Genomic DNA, 16,662 nt, shown 5'->3' with positions numbered 1-16,662 from the left:
ATCCTCGTTTTTTTGGTGTAATCTGTAATATGGCTGATGTGAAAGCTCTGGCAGCAGTAAGGAACTATCATACCTAGGGGAATATGTTATCTCTCCTGCGAGAAACTGAATCCCTGGCATTAGTTTAACCACTGTGACAACATTTTAAAACATTTTGTCTTGTTACTTACTACTTCCTGGGTTTGAGTTACCAGAAAATTTTCGTGTTTAACAGGCTCTGCGAAGTCTGGTGTCCCACAAGACCTGTCTGCAGCTTGCTCACTAATGTAGGTCAAAAAGACCAAAGTTTGGCTTTGGCAGCTTTTGGATCTCACTGAGGACTGGGGACAGAGGCTGTGGAGTTGGAATTTACCCTTAACTGGGAAAGGGCAAGTTTAGATTTTGCTCTGTCACTGCAAAGCATTAGAAGGAAAAACGAGTTACTTGTTTCTCAGAGCTACCTTCGAGCAAACGCTTCAGGGTGCACTACACAGACTTTTTTTTTCTTTTTCTTACTGAAAGCGTTCAGCTCCGTGCCGCGTGTTGATTGTTGCGTCTGAAGCCAGCCCTCAGCTCCGAAGAGTGGCTCTGCCGCTACCGGTGGCTGCTGGAAGTCCAAAAAGCTCCGTTAACCGGCCCCGCCTCCTCAGCGGGCTCGGTGCAGCAACACAGCCCCGCCGCGGCTCCCGGGGCGGGCACTGCCGCCGCGATCCTTCGCCTTGGGGCTGCCCTGGCTGCTGCCGCAGGGCGGGGCGGGCGCGCAACTCCGGCTGGCAGACTCCCGGCGCCGCCTGAGGTAGCGACTCGGGGCCACCCGCTTTGCCGGCAGGAAAGGCGGCGCTGCCCCAGGGCCCGTCCCTGCCCCATCCCCCGAACAGGCCGCACCGCCCCGCAGCGGAAGCCACCACCCGCTCGGTCCTCCCCTCCCAAAATGGCGGCGGTGGCGATTCCGGTTCCGGGTTGTGCGGGCAGGCCGGGATTGGGGAAGATGGCGGCGGCAGGAGCGTCCGGGCGGGGCGGGCTGTGTCGGGCGTGGGTCTTGTCTGGCTGGGCCCTGGGCCTGTGCTCGCTGCTGGCCTCGGGGACGCGGCCCGCTTCTGCCACCACCCACTGGGTGGTCACCGAGGATGGGAAGATCCAGCAGCAGGTAAGGGGCCCGGCAGGCGCCGGGAACTGCCCACCGCCGCCTGCCCCGGCGGGTGCGGCCCGCTGCGGCGGCAGGGAGAGCCCACCTCGCCGTTCGCCCGCAGCCCCTGCCCGCCCCGAGCTGTGCGGCGTGGAGCCGGTTGGCGCGGTGCGGAGCCCTGCCCGGCCGAAAGCCGCCACAGCCGGGCGGCGGGCGTTGCTGAGGGTCTCCTGCGCCTAGCCGGCGTCGCTCGCGAAACGGGGCTTGAAGTGGCCCGAGCCCGGGGGTGAGGCGGGGAGGAGCGGTCTGTGGGGCTTAGCGAGCCGAACATCAACTTTAACTGGAACCGCGTTCCGAGCAGCAGCGGCTCGAGCTCACCTGCAGCCTCGCCGAAAGCTGCTGAGTCAGCGCGGGCCGGGGTCCTGCTGCGGCTGCCGGAGCAGTGGGACCGCGACCCCGGCCCGCAGCGGTTCGGACCTCCCCGCGGAACCCGGAGCCCGCCCAGCGCCGGCGGTGCCTTTGCTGTGCGGCCGGGCCGCCCCGGAGCGCCCGCGGCTGGCGCAGCCGGAGGGTGCGGGAGTTTGCGGTACTGCCCGGCCCCGCTGCACCCGCCCCGGCTGCTTTTCGTTCCTTCGGGAAGTACGAAGGAAACGGTGGCGTGTTTTCTTGGTGCAGAAGCGTACGCGCGCCCTGTTCCGCAGGAATTTTGTGGGTTTAGTCAGAGCGTTGTGTATTGATAGCAGTCTACACTTCATGTTCACTGAGCGGCTGAAAGAGTCGATAACTTATTTCATGCTTGGGTCTTTTCTTACTTGCTTTGCTCCCTCTTTGTTGGAAGGAGAGCAGCACCATAAATCCACTTTCATGTCGGATCTGCTTTGGTCTTAAGCAGAACTGCCAGATAAGTTTCCCTCTGGAGTGGAAGAGTTAATCACTGTAGGAAGCAGGAGTGTGGAGAGATGAGCGTCTGTTATTATCGCCTTCCTTTTGTGAGAATTTTCAGTCATGTCTCCTGTCAGAAAGCACCTCTGACAGGTGGAACTGGCTTTCTCGAGGGTTAGCCCCTGCTTGCTTTATGGTTCCCAGACACTTCAGCTGTCTGCATGGATCCAGGCACTCTCTCACCCTAGTTAATTGTAAATTAATGAACGACAACACTTCAGTGCTAGCTCACCTCCTTTTCCCACTTTATGTTGTGAGGAAGTGATGCAAGTGTATGATAATGGTCTGGAAGCGTCTGTGTGTGTATATTAATTGTATATTATCAAATTTGGTTCAAGTGTTGATTTTGATTATTGCATGAAAAGCAGCTGTGGCTTGAAAGAATGTAATTAGGTGAAATGACTTGAAAATCTGATTAGCTGAATTCAACACTGATTTTAAGAAATGGCTTTTTATGGTGCCAGTTAACTGATGGTATAGGTGGAAGCTTCCGTTGTACCGTTGCTATGCAGTAAGCTATTCTGTTAGAGTTACCAATGCTTTCTAAGGAGGGACATTCCCATGTTCCATGTATTAAGTTCTAATGGTCTATAGATGGGATGACAAAATAATATTTTACCTGCACAGTCAAAATTAATTCATCAATTTCCAGCAAGGAAACTGAAATTATAAATACGGTATTACTTGCAATATGAGGAGCTTGATTCTTCAGTAGCTGGGAGGTAGTGCTGCTAATTATCAAGTGAGTTTTTTTTGTAATAATATGTAATTCAGCATCTGTTACTGTCATCTCCCTGGCTCTTGTGAAAATGATACTTAAATTTGTGGTTATTGCTATTGCCATCCCTGCAGAGCACCTCTGAATTTCATTTTTTCCACTTATTTATAATTTGGGAAATGAGAAGAGTGGGCATTTCTAGAGTGAACTTGAATGTTTTAAATGCCAAAATGTAATTGTGGTTCAATAGTTAGTGGGAAAACCAGCATATCATCTCCCTTGTTCAGCAGTAGGAAGGAATTGTCATTTTCCCACTCTGCACTACACTGGTGTGTCAGGTACTGTGTGCAGTTTTGGGTGCCCCAGTATAAGAAGGACACCAAGCTGTCGGAGTGTGTCCAGAGGAGGGTGACCAACATGGTGAAAGGTCTTGAGGGCAAGACTTATGAGGAGCAGAGGTCACTTGGTGTGTTCAGCTAGGAGAAGAAAAGGCTGAGGGGTGACTTCATTGCAGTCTACAGCTTTATCAAGGGGGCCAGTGGAGAGGGAGGTGCTGACCTGTGGTCACCAATGGCAGGGCATAAGGAAATGGTATGAAGCTGTGTCAGGGGAAGTTCACATTAAACATTAGGAAAAGGTTCTTCACTGAGAGCGTGGTCAGTCACTGGAACAGGCTCCCCAGGGTAGCACCAAGCCTGTCAGAGTTCAAGGAGCGTCTGGACAATGTCCTTAGCCATAGGATTTAGTTTTAGGTAGTCCTGCAAGGAGCAGGGAGTTGCACTCATTGATCCTTATAGGTCCCTTCTAACTTGAGGTATTCTGTGATTCATTGACAATGGGATGCTTCGTAATTGATTTATCAATTCATTGGTAGAACCACAATGTTTCAAAATATTTGAGCTATACTCCTAATACCAAGACCCTACTTATAATACTTATTAACAGGACATAAGCCTAAAATTTCCGTGAAGAGCATCCCTTTGCTGTTTCTTGAATATCCTTCGTTAAGTTGATATTTATCCTGAGAACTTGTATTTTACCAGTACATTTAGCCATTCCGTCCTTCTCTGCAGCTATTTTTACTTTGGGCATTTTCAGTGGGGCTTTTGTTCACATTCATCTCAAACTCTTAGGCTGTGCAGCTTCTTAGGCTCTGCAGTGTGGTGTTTCAGCTTCTCAGTGTATGAGTGTGCTGTGGATGAGGAGCTGAAAGCAGAAGTTATAGATCACAGTCCATATACAAAATATAATAGCTGGAATCTGTTTGAGGGAAGAAGAGTGAGAATATTTTATATTATTGCCCTGAAATCTGTACTGGCTATTTCTCATTATAGTGCAGCAAGGGTGTAGGCCTTTAATATGAGACTACATTCAAGTGAGATTGATTTTCCTGTGGTGTAAGACAGCTAGTAGTACCCTGACTGAGACTTGAGCTAGAGTTCTTAGTGATATAACAACTTGGCAGGGGTGGCAAAATTAAGGCATACTGAACAATTTTCTGTATATCAGCAAGATTTCATCCAGTAAATGGGAGTGCTTGCTAAGTAGGCCCTGCTGTTCCAGTTTCTAGTGAGCATTTTTGAATGATGAAACAAATTAATTCCCAGCAGTGCATGTAACATTTTGTTGTCCAGTAAGCCATCAAGAGAAAAGCCATCAAGCTGTATCTGTTGCTCTGGTAGCCTGTTTTCAGGTCAAATACATCATTCTCTAGATCAGTTCATGTTCTTCTTTTGGTCTGAGTCCACCTTCAGATGTCTGTTCCTGCAAAGCCAGGGACTGAGTAATTGTCTCTCTTTTAATGAGATTGTATCTGCTCAGTGCTCATGTTTATAAGCCGTCTCATTTCACAACTCACAGTATAAAGTTCAGGCTAATATATAACTGATTTTAGACAGTCTTGTCTGCCACTAGGGAAGCTAGCCACTCTACAGAAATACTAGTGTACTTCAGGAGAAGATAGAAACTTGGTCTAAAGAGAGTTCAAACAAATGACAGAGTAAATGCAATGCAGGAAGCAGTTTCAGTACTCATGCATGGCTTTACTGGTGGGGCAACCAGTTGCTGTCATCTCAGAGACCTGACATATCTGAGCTGAGGTAGGGTCTTTCTAAAGATGGAGGCACTTAAATCTGAGCAAGCTGATAGGGACTCAACACTTAAAAAGCTAGTTCTGAGTAACTAAACTAAAAGTAGCTAAAAAAAACTTCCCAGGCAGATGGTCCAGAGCAGGACTGGGGGAGTGTTGCTGGGAGCAGAGAACTTCTGGCAAGGGATCCAAGTTGGCAAAAAGTTGTTTTGTTTTTGATGTGCTGTTGTGTGTTTTGAAGTTTGTTAGAGGTAACCTGGAGAAGAGACTGCACAGGCCACACTGATCAGCCTGTTTGGGGTAAGACAACTAGCTGCTCAATAAACATGACATCTGAATTTCATGCAGTGCAGGACTGTACTTAATTATGGCTTAGTACAAGTGAAGAGGGGAGACTTTACCGAACAGTGCTCGTTTGGTTGTGGATTTGAATGCGAGTGTGCCTCAAGTTGCAGCAAGGCAAAATGATTCATGGGTGGCATTAGGGTTGGTTAACGCATTACTAATGTCTGCCATCTGACTGCACGCATTGCTGGCAGGTTGAGATGAGAACAGTGGTCCATAGACTCAAGACTAGAGGAAATGGAGCCATCCAGAATCAAGGAAAGCTGACAGTCTAGTGCAGCCAAATAAAAAGCTACTTGCTGCTTACCAAAGCATCTTCTGCAATACATTAAGCAGTCACTCAGTCCTGTCTGGAAAATGACAGGTAGATATTTGCTTTGCTCTTTCTCTAAAGGTTAGTTTGCTTGGCTGTATGACCTCTTTCTTGAGTGAATTTGTTATCCTTCCAAGTCTGTTGTATGCTAAAAAAAAAAAGTTTGTTCTTACTGATGTGTCTAACGTAGCATACCTTCCCCAAAACAGTTGCCAGTAAATGTGCCTTTTATGAGTGTGTACAAAGAGAACTAGGTTGCAGGTTGATGTGAGTCTACCACAGTTCATTAGACGTCCTAGATGTCCTCCAACCCCAGGGTGACAAGCTGAAGCATGATGATTTTGAAGCATGTCAGCTTATCCTCGGGAAAAGGGAAATTTAAAACGTCTTTCCTCATCACCAAAAGACTGTGGGATTTAGGCCTTCCTCTAGTGTGAAAAATAATAATTTTAAAAAAGAACAACTTTATTTGAAATGTTCTGCATTTTCATAAGTATATTTGAGAAGTTTGAACCTGAACACTTCAGTGTAGTGAATGGCTGAGATGCTTAATGTCCTTTTCAACAATGGGGTACTGCTGACCTAGAATCACAGTTTCCCAGCACTGCTTGCTTGCAGAGGAGTGCAGTGTTGTCTTTCTGCATCACTGTGAAGGTCACAGCTAGATCCAAATTTGATAAAAATAGGCCTTGTGGTAGCCTGAGTGTAGAGTGCAGTCAGAAATGCAAATGTTGTGTTCTTTAGGGTAGTGGTAGAGAAGTGGCTTTAACTATTCTCAGCTCAGCAGTTAAAGATTTGCATCTGAGGTGGAGGAGCTGAGAGGCTGGTCCAAAGGGCTGTCAGTGCCCATGCCCCTCGTGCCTCCTGAAGTGTAGCGGGTAACCTTTTGCCAGGTTTTGACTGCTGACAGTAAAGTTTTAATATAAAAATGTGTATATTAAGCCCAGCCTGGTAATATAGACCAAGATGGTTCAGTTTGTAAGTCCAGAAGGGTCCAGGGATGGCTCCAACCGTGCATAGGTAGCATGTCCTGCTTGTTCCTCCACCCATAGTGTTTCTGTACAGCCTTTGTCATCTGGGCACAGGGCAGCTCCCAGGTCCCAGTTCTCTCAGCATCCTCACACTTGGATTTCCTGGCCTGTCATCCTGTTCGCTGTCACTTTTAAAACAAGGGTAGGACAAACTGACAGGATGACATGAAAAAACTATTCAAAACCAATTATTCTGTGGTGAAAGCTGTACTTGTTGTCTGGCATGCCTTCCCTATATCGTGAGCTTCCCAGCAAAAGGGTAGCCTGGAAGTGGCTCAAACACGTTTGCATGAGGGCCCCAACAAAGCCCAAGTGAGCAAAGCCATCAAGACTCTGAAGTCTACTGTAATTTCATGTAACTGAACTCTTTTTTTGTGTTGTTTTATTGGGGTTTTTTTGCATTTAAAACTGAATTGCTACCTGTCACTAACCAGTTAGGAAATAAGAACCGTGTTATAAAGTGCCGTCCTAAAAATACATCTCCAAATAAAGTAATTTCCCTTCAAGTTTATCCAGAAAAAACTAATGGCTTATCTCCTGTTCATTTGCTGAAGACATTACTGCTCAGGGTTAGCATTTCTTAGGTATCTTGTGAGCCTAATTAGTATTTTTCCTGTTTTGTAGTTATAGTATTACAACATGTAATATTTTTAGGAGTTGGCAGTGAGCAGGCAGCAGGAACCCGTCTGCTTTAATGAAAACAAATACGTGTTCATTGCAGATGTGTCAGTGATCTCTCCACCTCTTGTTTTGATTCAGCTGAGTGTATGGCTGGCATCTGGTTTGCTACTGTAGAAAATAAACCTTAGCTAGAATGCACACATTAGAAATTTGGTTTTTTACCATTAAGTATGACTAACAACACATTATAGACAAGTGGTATTACAAATAGTTTTGTTTTTGTGTTTAGATCTGTTATCTAAAATATTAATAGCTGGTGTGCTCTCTGGAAGTAATCTCAGTTGAGCAAACCTATTTAGTAATACCGAAACTTCGTTAGGTCTTATGTCTGAAGTGCTACAGATGTTTATAATTTCTGTTTTCTCTATAGCACAACTAATCTTAATAATATCCAAACACCTAATGCTGTTTAACAGATTCTACAGCTGTAAGCTTTTAAGTGCCTCAATACTTATTATAAAAACTCAATTTAGTGTTGTTTTTCTGTGTGAATTCTTCAGTGACATTCCTTGGAACAACTATCTTCTGACACTCCCTGCTTATCATTTGGATAAGACAAAGCATATATTTTCCAGTTTTGTAGCTTGTCCTGCATTGAAACCTATACAGAATTTTTGTGGCTTTTTCAGAAATGCCATGATAGCATCATGTTGGAGTATCTCAAGACAGCAAGAATATACCAAAAGATGAGCACCAGTTTTGAGATTCTTCACTCCCACTTGGGACCGCAATGAGTTCTGACCTGTTTGAGTGGGAATTGCGTTCATTTTGCAAGTACAGTTAGAAAAGATCCACTATCTGTAGAACAATTCTATAAGACAAGTACAAGGAGCCCATTTTGCTCTATGCTATCATTTGATGGAGTATCGTTTCCAGCTTCTTTCTGTCATAATCTGCCTTCCACATGTAGTAGAAAGCTTTCAGGACATGTAGAGGCACTAACAGCTGTTCTGATTTTGGTGTTCCTGTGCCTCAGTTAACACTGTTAGTGGGATTTCCACATTACTTTAAAAGAAGCCTTACCTAAAAGTAGTTGACCGAGGCATTTGTTGACCCTCATCTTAAAAATCTGCTTCCTGGTGCACTGTAACTGCATCGTAGGAAAAAATACACCAGAACATTTGGCAAACCTTATACATCTCATTATTCAGAGACTTTGATATATGCAGACAACACAGGAGACTCACTAAAACTTCAGGGTTTGATTTAACTCTGATGGTGCTTTTGTTGTTGTTATACAAATTCTGTGTGTTTCTTGCTCAGTCAGGTTCTTGGCATACTTTGTGACAGTGAATAAATTTGAACTGTGCTTTATAAAGAAACTTTCACCTTTGGGCAAAGTTGAACAGAGAACACTTACTCTAAAAGTGGTTTACTGGCAGACTTTCTGTAGTGTAGCTAGAGTAGCCATCAGAGTTTCAAGGAAAGCTTTTCAGCACTATTTTTTTCTTATTTACTGTGTTTGAATTGAAGTCAGATTCTTCCATTTCAAGTTCTTCATCTTGAGTGTCACAGTTTCAGCACTTTGGGGGAAAGAGTAAATGAATGTGGTGCTCTGCTATCAGGCTAAATGCTTTGAGTTTAAAATAAGTAAGTTGCAACAAGCATCTGTTCTGTGCAGGAGTCTCCACTCTCCTCACCAGGAGGCTGTAGGTGCTCTGCAGGTTAGCATCTGTTCTATTTCATCCTGGCAGAGTTGCTTACATTTTGCAAAAGATGAACTAAATCACAATATCTGTCTGTTTTTCGCTCTTCTGAGTCACCTAATCAGATGATGAGGCACAACAGGCTTTGCATGCAAGGGTGAAGGATCACCTAGTATAGCATCCCACTGTCCTATATTGCATAAAAGTTAAGCTACCATTTGTATTGCAATTTGAATTTATGGTAATATTCTGAGCTTCTGTCTTAAATGTGACAGGAGGCGTCACATCTGAAGTGGTTTTTAGTGCTGGGTGTGGGGATATCAGCAACTTTCTGTGTAATAGGGGAGAGAGTGTAATGCGCTAAAGTGAGACCATGTCCTGCCTGGCAGTAGATTCAATCCTAAGGTGAAAAGAAGCATCTGAGAACACCTGACTATTTGATTGCAGCTTTTACAGAGTTGAAATAAAACATGACAGTTTTTGGAATAACACCTGCCCTCTGATAAGGTTTTAACTCTTGAAGTCAGACCTATGCCAGTTTGCAGAACAAAGTTGTATTCTGATTTCACTACTAGTTAATTGTTTAAAAACCTGACATTAAGTACACTGTACCACACACATTTTCATTAGTGCCCAGAAAAAAATACACAGTGGTCCCAGGGCTGTATCATCAGCAGGTCTGGTAAAGCTTAGTAAGATGGGGCCACTTATGCCCTTTGTTTCAGAGCAGGAGGCTTTCAATATACAATCATTTGCAAATATGTGAGCTGTTATAAAACGGGGGGCTATGACTAGTAAATACATACCATATGCAGTTGTGTATATAATGTGCTCTTTCCTCAAAATGATCCAGTACCGTTCATGTTGCCTACTCTTTTCTGTCTAAAGAAACATTTTCTCTAATGCTGTGAAGATTTAGTTCAACTGTGCAAAGGCAACAGACATAGATAAAAGAAAAATAAGTTGATATTTTATGCAGAACTTCTCTGTTTGAACCAGCCTCTTCTTGTTTAGTTTTAGATACTTTCTTAAAACTGCATGTATTTCCACAATCAAATCAGTCTCTGGGTGACTATTAAATAGATGTGGCAAGCGTCTGTAAGAGCACAAGCATGATGTGAGACTGAATGAAACCAGTATCTTCTAATGCTTGAGAGTATTTTTCTTGTGGCAAGAAAGGGGTTTAATCCAGAACAGTCTCCAGGTATCCGTAAAATACATTTTATTTTAACTATTGTATTCTGACTAAAGAATTATTTGACAGGTGAGTGAAGCTCTGAGGGCTTTTCAAAATCTTGGAGGTGTGTTGTTCTCTTCGAATTTTTCTAGGCAGCAGCACACAGGAAGGTTCTGGCATGTCTGATGTTTTTATTCAGGTTATAATCTCCTGGGTTTGGGGATGTGCCTGCACTGGAAAGCTGGAAGATGCTCAGTGGCAGTCAGGCATGGGCAGCATCCGCAGCAAGGATGGGGCAAAGCCTGAGCACCCAGATGGCAAGCCCTGCAGGACTCCAAGTGTGCATTCACGATTTCAGCATGTGCTCCTGCTACCGTTACCTCTGCTGTGTAGATTATGCAGAATTTATATCTGTCTTTGCTACCTTCTCACTGTGCTAAATTCTTCATGAGGTGGCATTACTGCCCTTGATGGCAAATGCAGTATTGGTGCTCTTCACAGCTGAAGAGGTCAGCTTTGTCTTTCTCCAGCTGTAGAAACCTCTGGCACTGTAAAAGAGAATGTGTTTGATATGGGGAGGGATGTTGTAAAAAGGTGGATAATGAACCAGAATTCTTGACAGTATTGGTGGCTGAATCTGAAAGGAACAGGTTGTAGTTCAAGAGACATGTGGCTGTTGCTATGGAAAGGGGAAAGATGAAGTGCTCACCTGAGGCCAATTCAGACTAGCCCACTGATATGGCTGAAAACTAATTGTTTAATCTCTTGTGTTATTTTTCAGCTGAACTGGCTGGCCTGTTTCTCAGTGGAGCTATAAGATTACATACAGGTAGCAAGTAAATGAAGGATTCTTCTACTCGGCAGCAGGGTGATTTTTAGGATCAGTCTAAGCAGATCAGGAAATTGCACTTCAAATTCTACGAAATTCTTAAGTTTGAGCACCATCATCCTCCAAACTGATGCCTGTTGAATGCCAGGTTGGCATTATTTTCCTCATTTGCAAACATGATATCACACAGTCTCCTGTGGTTTTCAATTAAGAGTCTGTTTGCCTTTGTGACAGATTTTTGTAGATCTGAATGCTTTTTATTTCCTCATAATGCCTTTATGCTGTAAATGTATAAACTGAAGAGTATAAGAACTAATGTGGTATATTCAGCTCACTTTTACAAGCTGCCAAAAGTGCTCTGAACACATTGGATGTGCTGTTTCAAGTTTCCTCTGCAAACCTTGCATGATTGCCCAGTGTAGTTGCTTAATTTTTCCATTCAAATTCTTTTTCAGAAGTTAATTCACCTAAATTGGATTTTTATTTTTGAGAGCTAATAATAATTGTTACTCTCATAATTTCTTGTAACAGAAGTCTTGAACTTTCAGAGTCAAAAATTATCAAATGTAAATAAATATGAGGTTGGACTTACTACTAAAGTTTGGGTTTTAGAGCTTTTTCTTTTAATGCGCTGCATTGGTCTTAAAGATATAATGACTGCTAAGGTTATTAAATAATACTCACTTTCTACTAGGTTGAAGGATTTTGCTATTATTGAAAGGTTTTTGTTTGCTGGTGACGAACTGAGGTCAGATCTAGAAGTGAAAATCTGAAGACTAAAGAAAAATATCATGCATGCTACTTAACTTGAGATTATTTCCTGATGGACTGACATAACTTTATTAATTAATTCAGCAACACTACTGTTGGATTGTTGTTGTCATTTTGATTTCTGCTGCTGGATAATAGCTGATAGGAATTTGGTGCTTGTTGCATTGCTTTTCTGTCAGCCCATGCACTGCTTTGGTAACATACCACTCCACATTCCCGAACACTAAATTCAGGCCTAACTCTCATGAGTCTGTTTTATCAAAAATTAAAACCAGAAGCTGTCCCTGAACATCATTCTGTTTCTGAATGAATTATAAGACAGGATCCTTCATCTTTCAGAATAAGGCTTTCTAAATGGTGGTGCCTGCATAACTTTCTGCAAAAAATCACTCCCCAGATGCAGTTTGTCATTGTCGAGGGTTAAGATTGCGGGGTGACAATAAAACCCTGGCAGATGTATTGTTAACCTCCTCTCCCCCCCCACTTCCACCTTTTTGCCCCCCCCTCTCCCCCCTTCCCACTCAGGACAGGCGATCGGGAGGGAAAGAAGAACAGAGAGAAGAGAGTTGGAAAAATTAAAAATGTTTTACTAATGCTACTAATAAGAATAGAGAAAATAATACAAAATATACAAAACCAATCTTGAAAGTCTCAGCAACTGCAGAGCCGACACCCAAAGTCCTGGATTGGACTCTGCAACCAAGCAGAGCTGGATTCAGTCTCTCACTAGGCCTCAGATCACAGGGATGAGTAGCGAGGTCCTCTGCTAATGTCAGCCATAAGGAAAAGGGACGAGATCCTCATGGTCTCCCACTTTTATATGAAGTATTCACGTGAATGGAATGTTATACACAGTTGGTCAGTTTCTTGGTCACTTGTTTCACGTCGCCCCTCTCGCGAGATGTCCATCCATGCTTATCAATATGTTTGCATTCCATTGCTAGGTTTACCAAAACATGTGTCTGGTTCTCCAGGAAAATGCAGTTAATATGAAGGCTTTAGCTGACAGGCAAAATTCACTGAAAGAGAAACTTGTTTTTAGCAAAACCAGGACAGTCATTTAAAGTGGAGCTGATAGTTGACTTTGCTCTCAGTAACAGTGTAGTATCATGCAAGCAACCTTTAGTTGTCAGAGGAACAGTGCTATTTTGGAACGGGCTTTAAACACAGTAAAACTTTCCCTTATTTTCTTTGCAAATAATTCTCTCATTCGCACATACCACAGTAGTTTCTTTACCAAGTGAGGCATGAAACAAGTGCTACCTTCACTACATAACTCATTTTGCGTGCAACTATGATAGTTCAAAGTGAGGTGGGGCCCATAGGAGGAAATAAGAAATATGACTGTAAGTAAAATGCTGTAGACTTTTAATACTTCAACTAACATTGTGGGGGTTTTTTAATACAGTATTTCCTGTGGTTCTCTGGATCATTGTGGATACTTGGTCATCATTTATTGGCAACAGTTACATCCATCATCTCCAAATTCATAGTGTAAAAATTAACAGGTGTGAGCACCTATTTTCTATTCATCTGGTGATGTAAGAGAATTAATTTGGGAAGGCAGAAAATGAGTTATGTGTTAAGTATTTGGACTGTGTAGGTACCCTTCTGCCATAGTGGCTCCATTCTAAAAGAAGCAGTCCAGCTTTTGACTTTGAAAAGAATACTTAGCCAAATTTAACCCAAAACACTGTTAATTTGTTTTGATTTGTGTTTTGGTTTGGTTTTTTTGAGGGGAATAAAAGGAACAAATGTTTTCATCTTGGAGGACAGGATTCTTACTCAGTAAGGAGGCTTGCCAGGATTCTAGACTTCACAGTCAGTAGTCCAAAGAAAGTAGATTTGAGCTTCTTATCTGACTCACAGCCAGGCGAACATGGCCCATGGCTTAAACTGTTGACAGGACACATTAAAATGACCAGGAAAGTTGCTTTTGTCCTACTGCAGATGCAGTTCTATGCACTAAGAGAGAGTTCCAGAAACATGTCCAGGTTGTTTGGCAGGTTGACTAAAAATGAAAAGCTGGAGTTCAGGAGATTCTCCTGCACTTGTATATATTGCAGACTTTTGCAGTAAATTATAGTCACACAGTTTGGACAGATTTCATGGGGGTACACGGTCCATGTAGAAGTATCAGTGCTAACACGCAGGTACTGCTTACATCCGTGTGCAGTAGCTAGTTCCATACCCTGAAAGTTTCAATGCAAACTGAGCAGATCCAGAAATATCTTGGTGTAGATTGTCTACCATAACAGTCGTTACATTAAAAATGGGAGATCTTGCTGTCTTTGTCACTCCTCTTCCTCTTGTCCTGTCATCACATACTCCTGTCTATTTCTTTGCTTCTTTTCTCACACTCATTGAATCCTCCATGACCTAATTTAATTTACTATTTCAGATAAAGCAGCTGATAGGGGTTGATGTCCAGTTCAAGTATTGAGTTTGGGCCAGCTCACAAGAGAGCCTGGTGTGCACCAGAGCTGGCCTGCAGGACCAACTAGTATTGCACTGACAGAGTGGAGGCAATAGGGCTCGAATCCTGCAGGTGAGCCTTGGGGTCAGCTCAGCCGCTCGTATACCACCTTCTCGACTGTAGTGACTTTCTGCCACCCAGTCAGGCAGCAGAATTGATTTGGCATGAGGACAAGACTGGGGTACTTCAGCTGTGGAGTGAAGTGCTATAGTTTACTGGGCCCAGTTAGCAACCAGTCAAGGCCTGGTGTCTAACTGCTCTTGCCTGTGACTTAGCCATAATGACATTCTTCACTGAGCTGCCAGCTCCTGTGCATAGGCTGTGGAAGCTGTAGCACAGTCTTCTGTAACAGTTTTCAGTCTTTGTCTGCTTACCTCTTGAATTTGTTCATTTACTTAATCTAGAAAGCAATAGATCTTAATGCTAGGCTGTTGTGTTAAATTGATTACATGGAGAAGTCAAGTTGAAGCTGAGGTGCTTTATGCCTATTGAGGGACATGATGGGGGAATTATAAAGCTATAAAAGAAAATAGGTTTTTGCTATTGCAATTTAAGGTATCTTGTATTTCGGCAGTAGGTACTCTTAGTAAATTTTTTTGTGAGAAATTTACTTGCCTCTTGTGCTTAGAATTTGTGTGCCTGAATAAACTAAAATAGGTTTAAAATTAAAGCAAGGTTTGAATTGGATTCTCAAATCACAATGTTGTTTGAAGTAGATTTAAAATGTGGACATATTATGAATGCTAAGTGGACAGAAAACCTCTGAACAAACAAACTGTAGTTGAATAAACGTAACTTCTTACCTGTTAAAATTGCTTTAATTAGGAGAATGTCTTACCTTATGGACTCTTGAAATGTCTTGCAGGTGGATTCACCAATGAACTTGAGGAACCCACATGATTTGGTAGTACTAATGAGACAAGAAACAACAGTTAACTACCTCAAAGAACTGGAGGTAAAGCATAGCATTAAGTACTAACTAATTTCTGAAAACAAAGACTTTTTTTTTTTTAATAAGCTTTTTAGTGATAGATTTAGCTTGGGAACAAAAGTCATTATTGTGAAATTTATGCTTCACTGAAAGGATGAAGGACCTCAAGAATTTTGTCTCCAGCTGCCTTATTCCATTTTTATCCATAAATCCTAACATTTTTAAGGAAAGTCATTTAGGTACTGCATTCTGTAGCTGGCTACTACAGGGTGTTTCAAAAAGATGGACCAAACATGCTACAATTAGGCAAAAATTTACTAACTGTTTAATGAGTTATCAAGTTTTAGTAAGCTCTTTGTTCCTTCTACCTGCTGTATGGATTGCAGGAGTTTTATTCATGAGCAGTTCATGGTTGCAGAGATACAGTGATTTCAAATTGGGTCCATCTTTTTGAAACACCCTGTATATTCAAGAACACTTTGTGGAAGTGTTGTCTTAGATTTGTTATAGCTATTTAGAGTACAGCCTGTAGGCAATGACTTTGCCTGTGCTCCTCTCTGGGTTTGTCAGACGGTTCTTTCCATTGCTCTTTCTAGGACACATCAGGGAGCAGGTCACCTCTGTTTTTCTTCAGTCCTGTTTATTATTGAATAAGGGTCTGAAAACACCCTTATGAAAAGGGCTTTAATGTATTTTGAATGGATAACTTAAGCTAAAGTTTAAATATGATGTGGGCTGGTCAAGCTAATAGTTCACAGCCTTTCTTCTCGCCAGGCACTTCTTTCTCTTGTGCCAGCTTTGGTTTTGTCAGATTTGCATAACTAGTTAAATGAGAAGTTAGGTGAGCACCGGAGGTAGCTTTAGGTGAATGGGAGAAGTGGTAGGGACAGACCCTTGTGTGACTGTTTTCAGCCAGCCTTTCTCATCAAGATATACCTATTTTTATGGTAATGGACATTTTAGCTATGGATGGAAAAACAGTTGTAAGCTTTTCAGAACACAGGTTCTGGGTTTGGAAATGACTAATGTACAATTTGTGGCATGCAAATGGCTTCAAGCAGAAGTTACCTATTGTAAGATCTTGTACAAGTTGCTACCACTGTATGTATCTCTAGTATTACATAGTAGTGTGTTATCAAATGTGTATGGTTTTAATTAAAAATGCACATTTTCTTCTCAATTCACATATACAAATCTTTATGACATTTAATGGGTTTTCAATTGCAGATCTAGATGAAAATTAACTACAGTTTTCTTTGCTGGGACAGATCGTTAGTAATCGATACCTATGAGCTTTATAGTATGAAAGGTAGGCTCTAAAGCACGTTGTAAGCTGATCTATAGAAATTAGTCTCGATTCTTGCATTAGCCTGCCAGCTCAGTTGTACTTAGTACTCTGTATGGATCAGGAGATCATTTTATTTGCAATCTCTGATATTATTTCTATGAGGTCTTGAAGTGGAAGAAAAGGGTCCAAATATAGAAAAGCTGACATACTGCTCACAACTATTTTGTCTTTTTCTGAATGACCTACCATGAATTTGAAATGCTATTAGCACTCTTTTTAGGTACAGCAGGAGAAATAAGGGCCTGTTCAAGTCATACTAT

The 16,662-nt window shown here is 42.5% G+C and overlaps 1 protein-coding gene across 3 annotated transcripts in view; it reads left to right on the top strand.

The window, feature by feature from the left end:
* The first annotated feature begins 898 nt into the window (after window positions 1-898).
* TTC17 (tetratricopeptide repeat domain 17) overlaps window positions 899-16,662 on the top strand; it is a 60,720-nt gene continuing 44,956 nt past the window's right edge. For 2 of the 3 annotated variants that reach the window (XM_082057964.1, XM_082057963.1), the window contains exons 1-2: window positions 950-1,126; window positions 14,989-15,078. In XM_082057964.1, coding sequence (XP_081914090.1) covers window positions 968-1,126; window positions 14,989-15,078 — 249 coding nt within the window. In that variant the 5' untranslated portion in view covers window positions 950-967. Of the gene's footprint in view, window positions 1,127-14,988; window positions 15,079-16,662 lie in introns of all 3 variants that reach the window. The other variant, XM_082057965.1, reaches the window with a different exon arrangement.

Source organism: Streptopelia decaocto (assembly GCF_964273445.1).
Source record: "Streptopelia decaocto genome assembly, chromosome: 7".
Classification (NCBI taxonomy): Eukaryota; Metazoa; Chordata; class Aves; order Columbiformes; family Columbidae; genus Streptopelia; species Streptopelia decaocto.
Note: the sequence above shows the minus strand (reverse complement) of the source record. Positions and strands in the feature narration are given on the sequence as shown.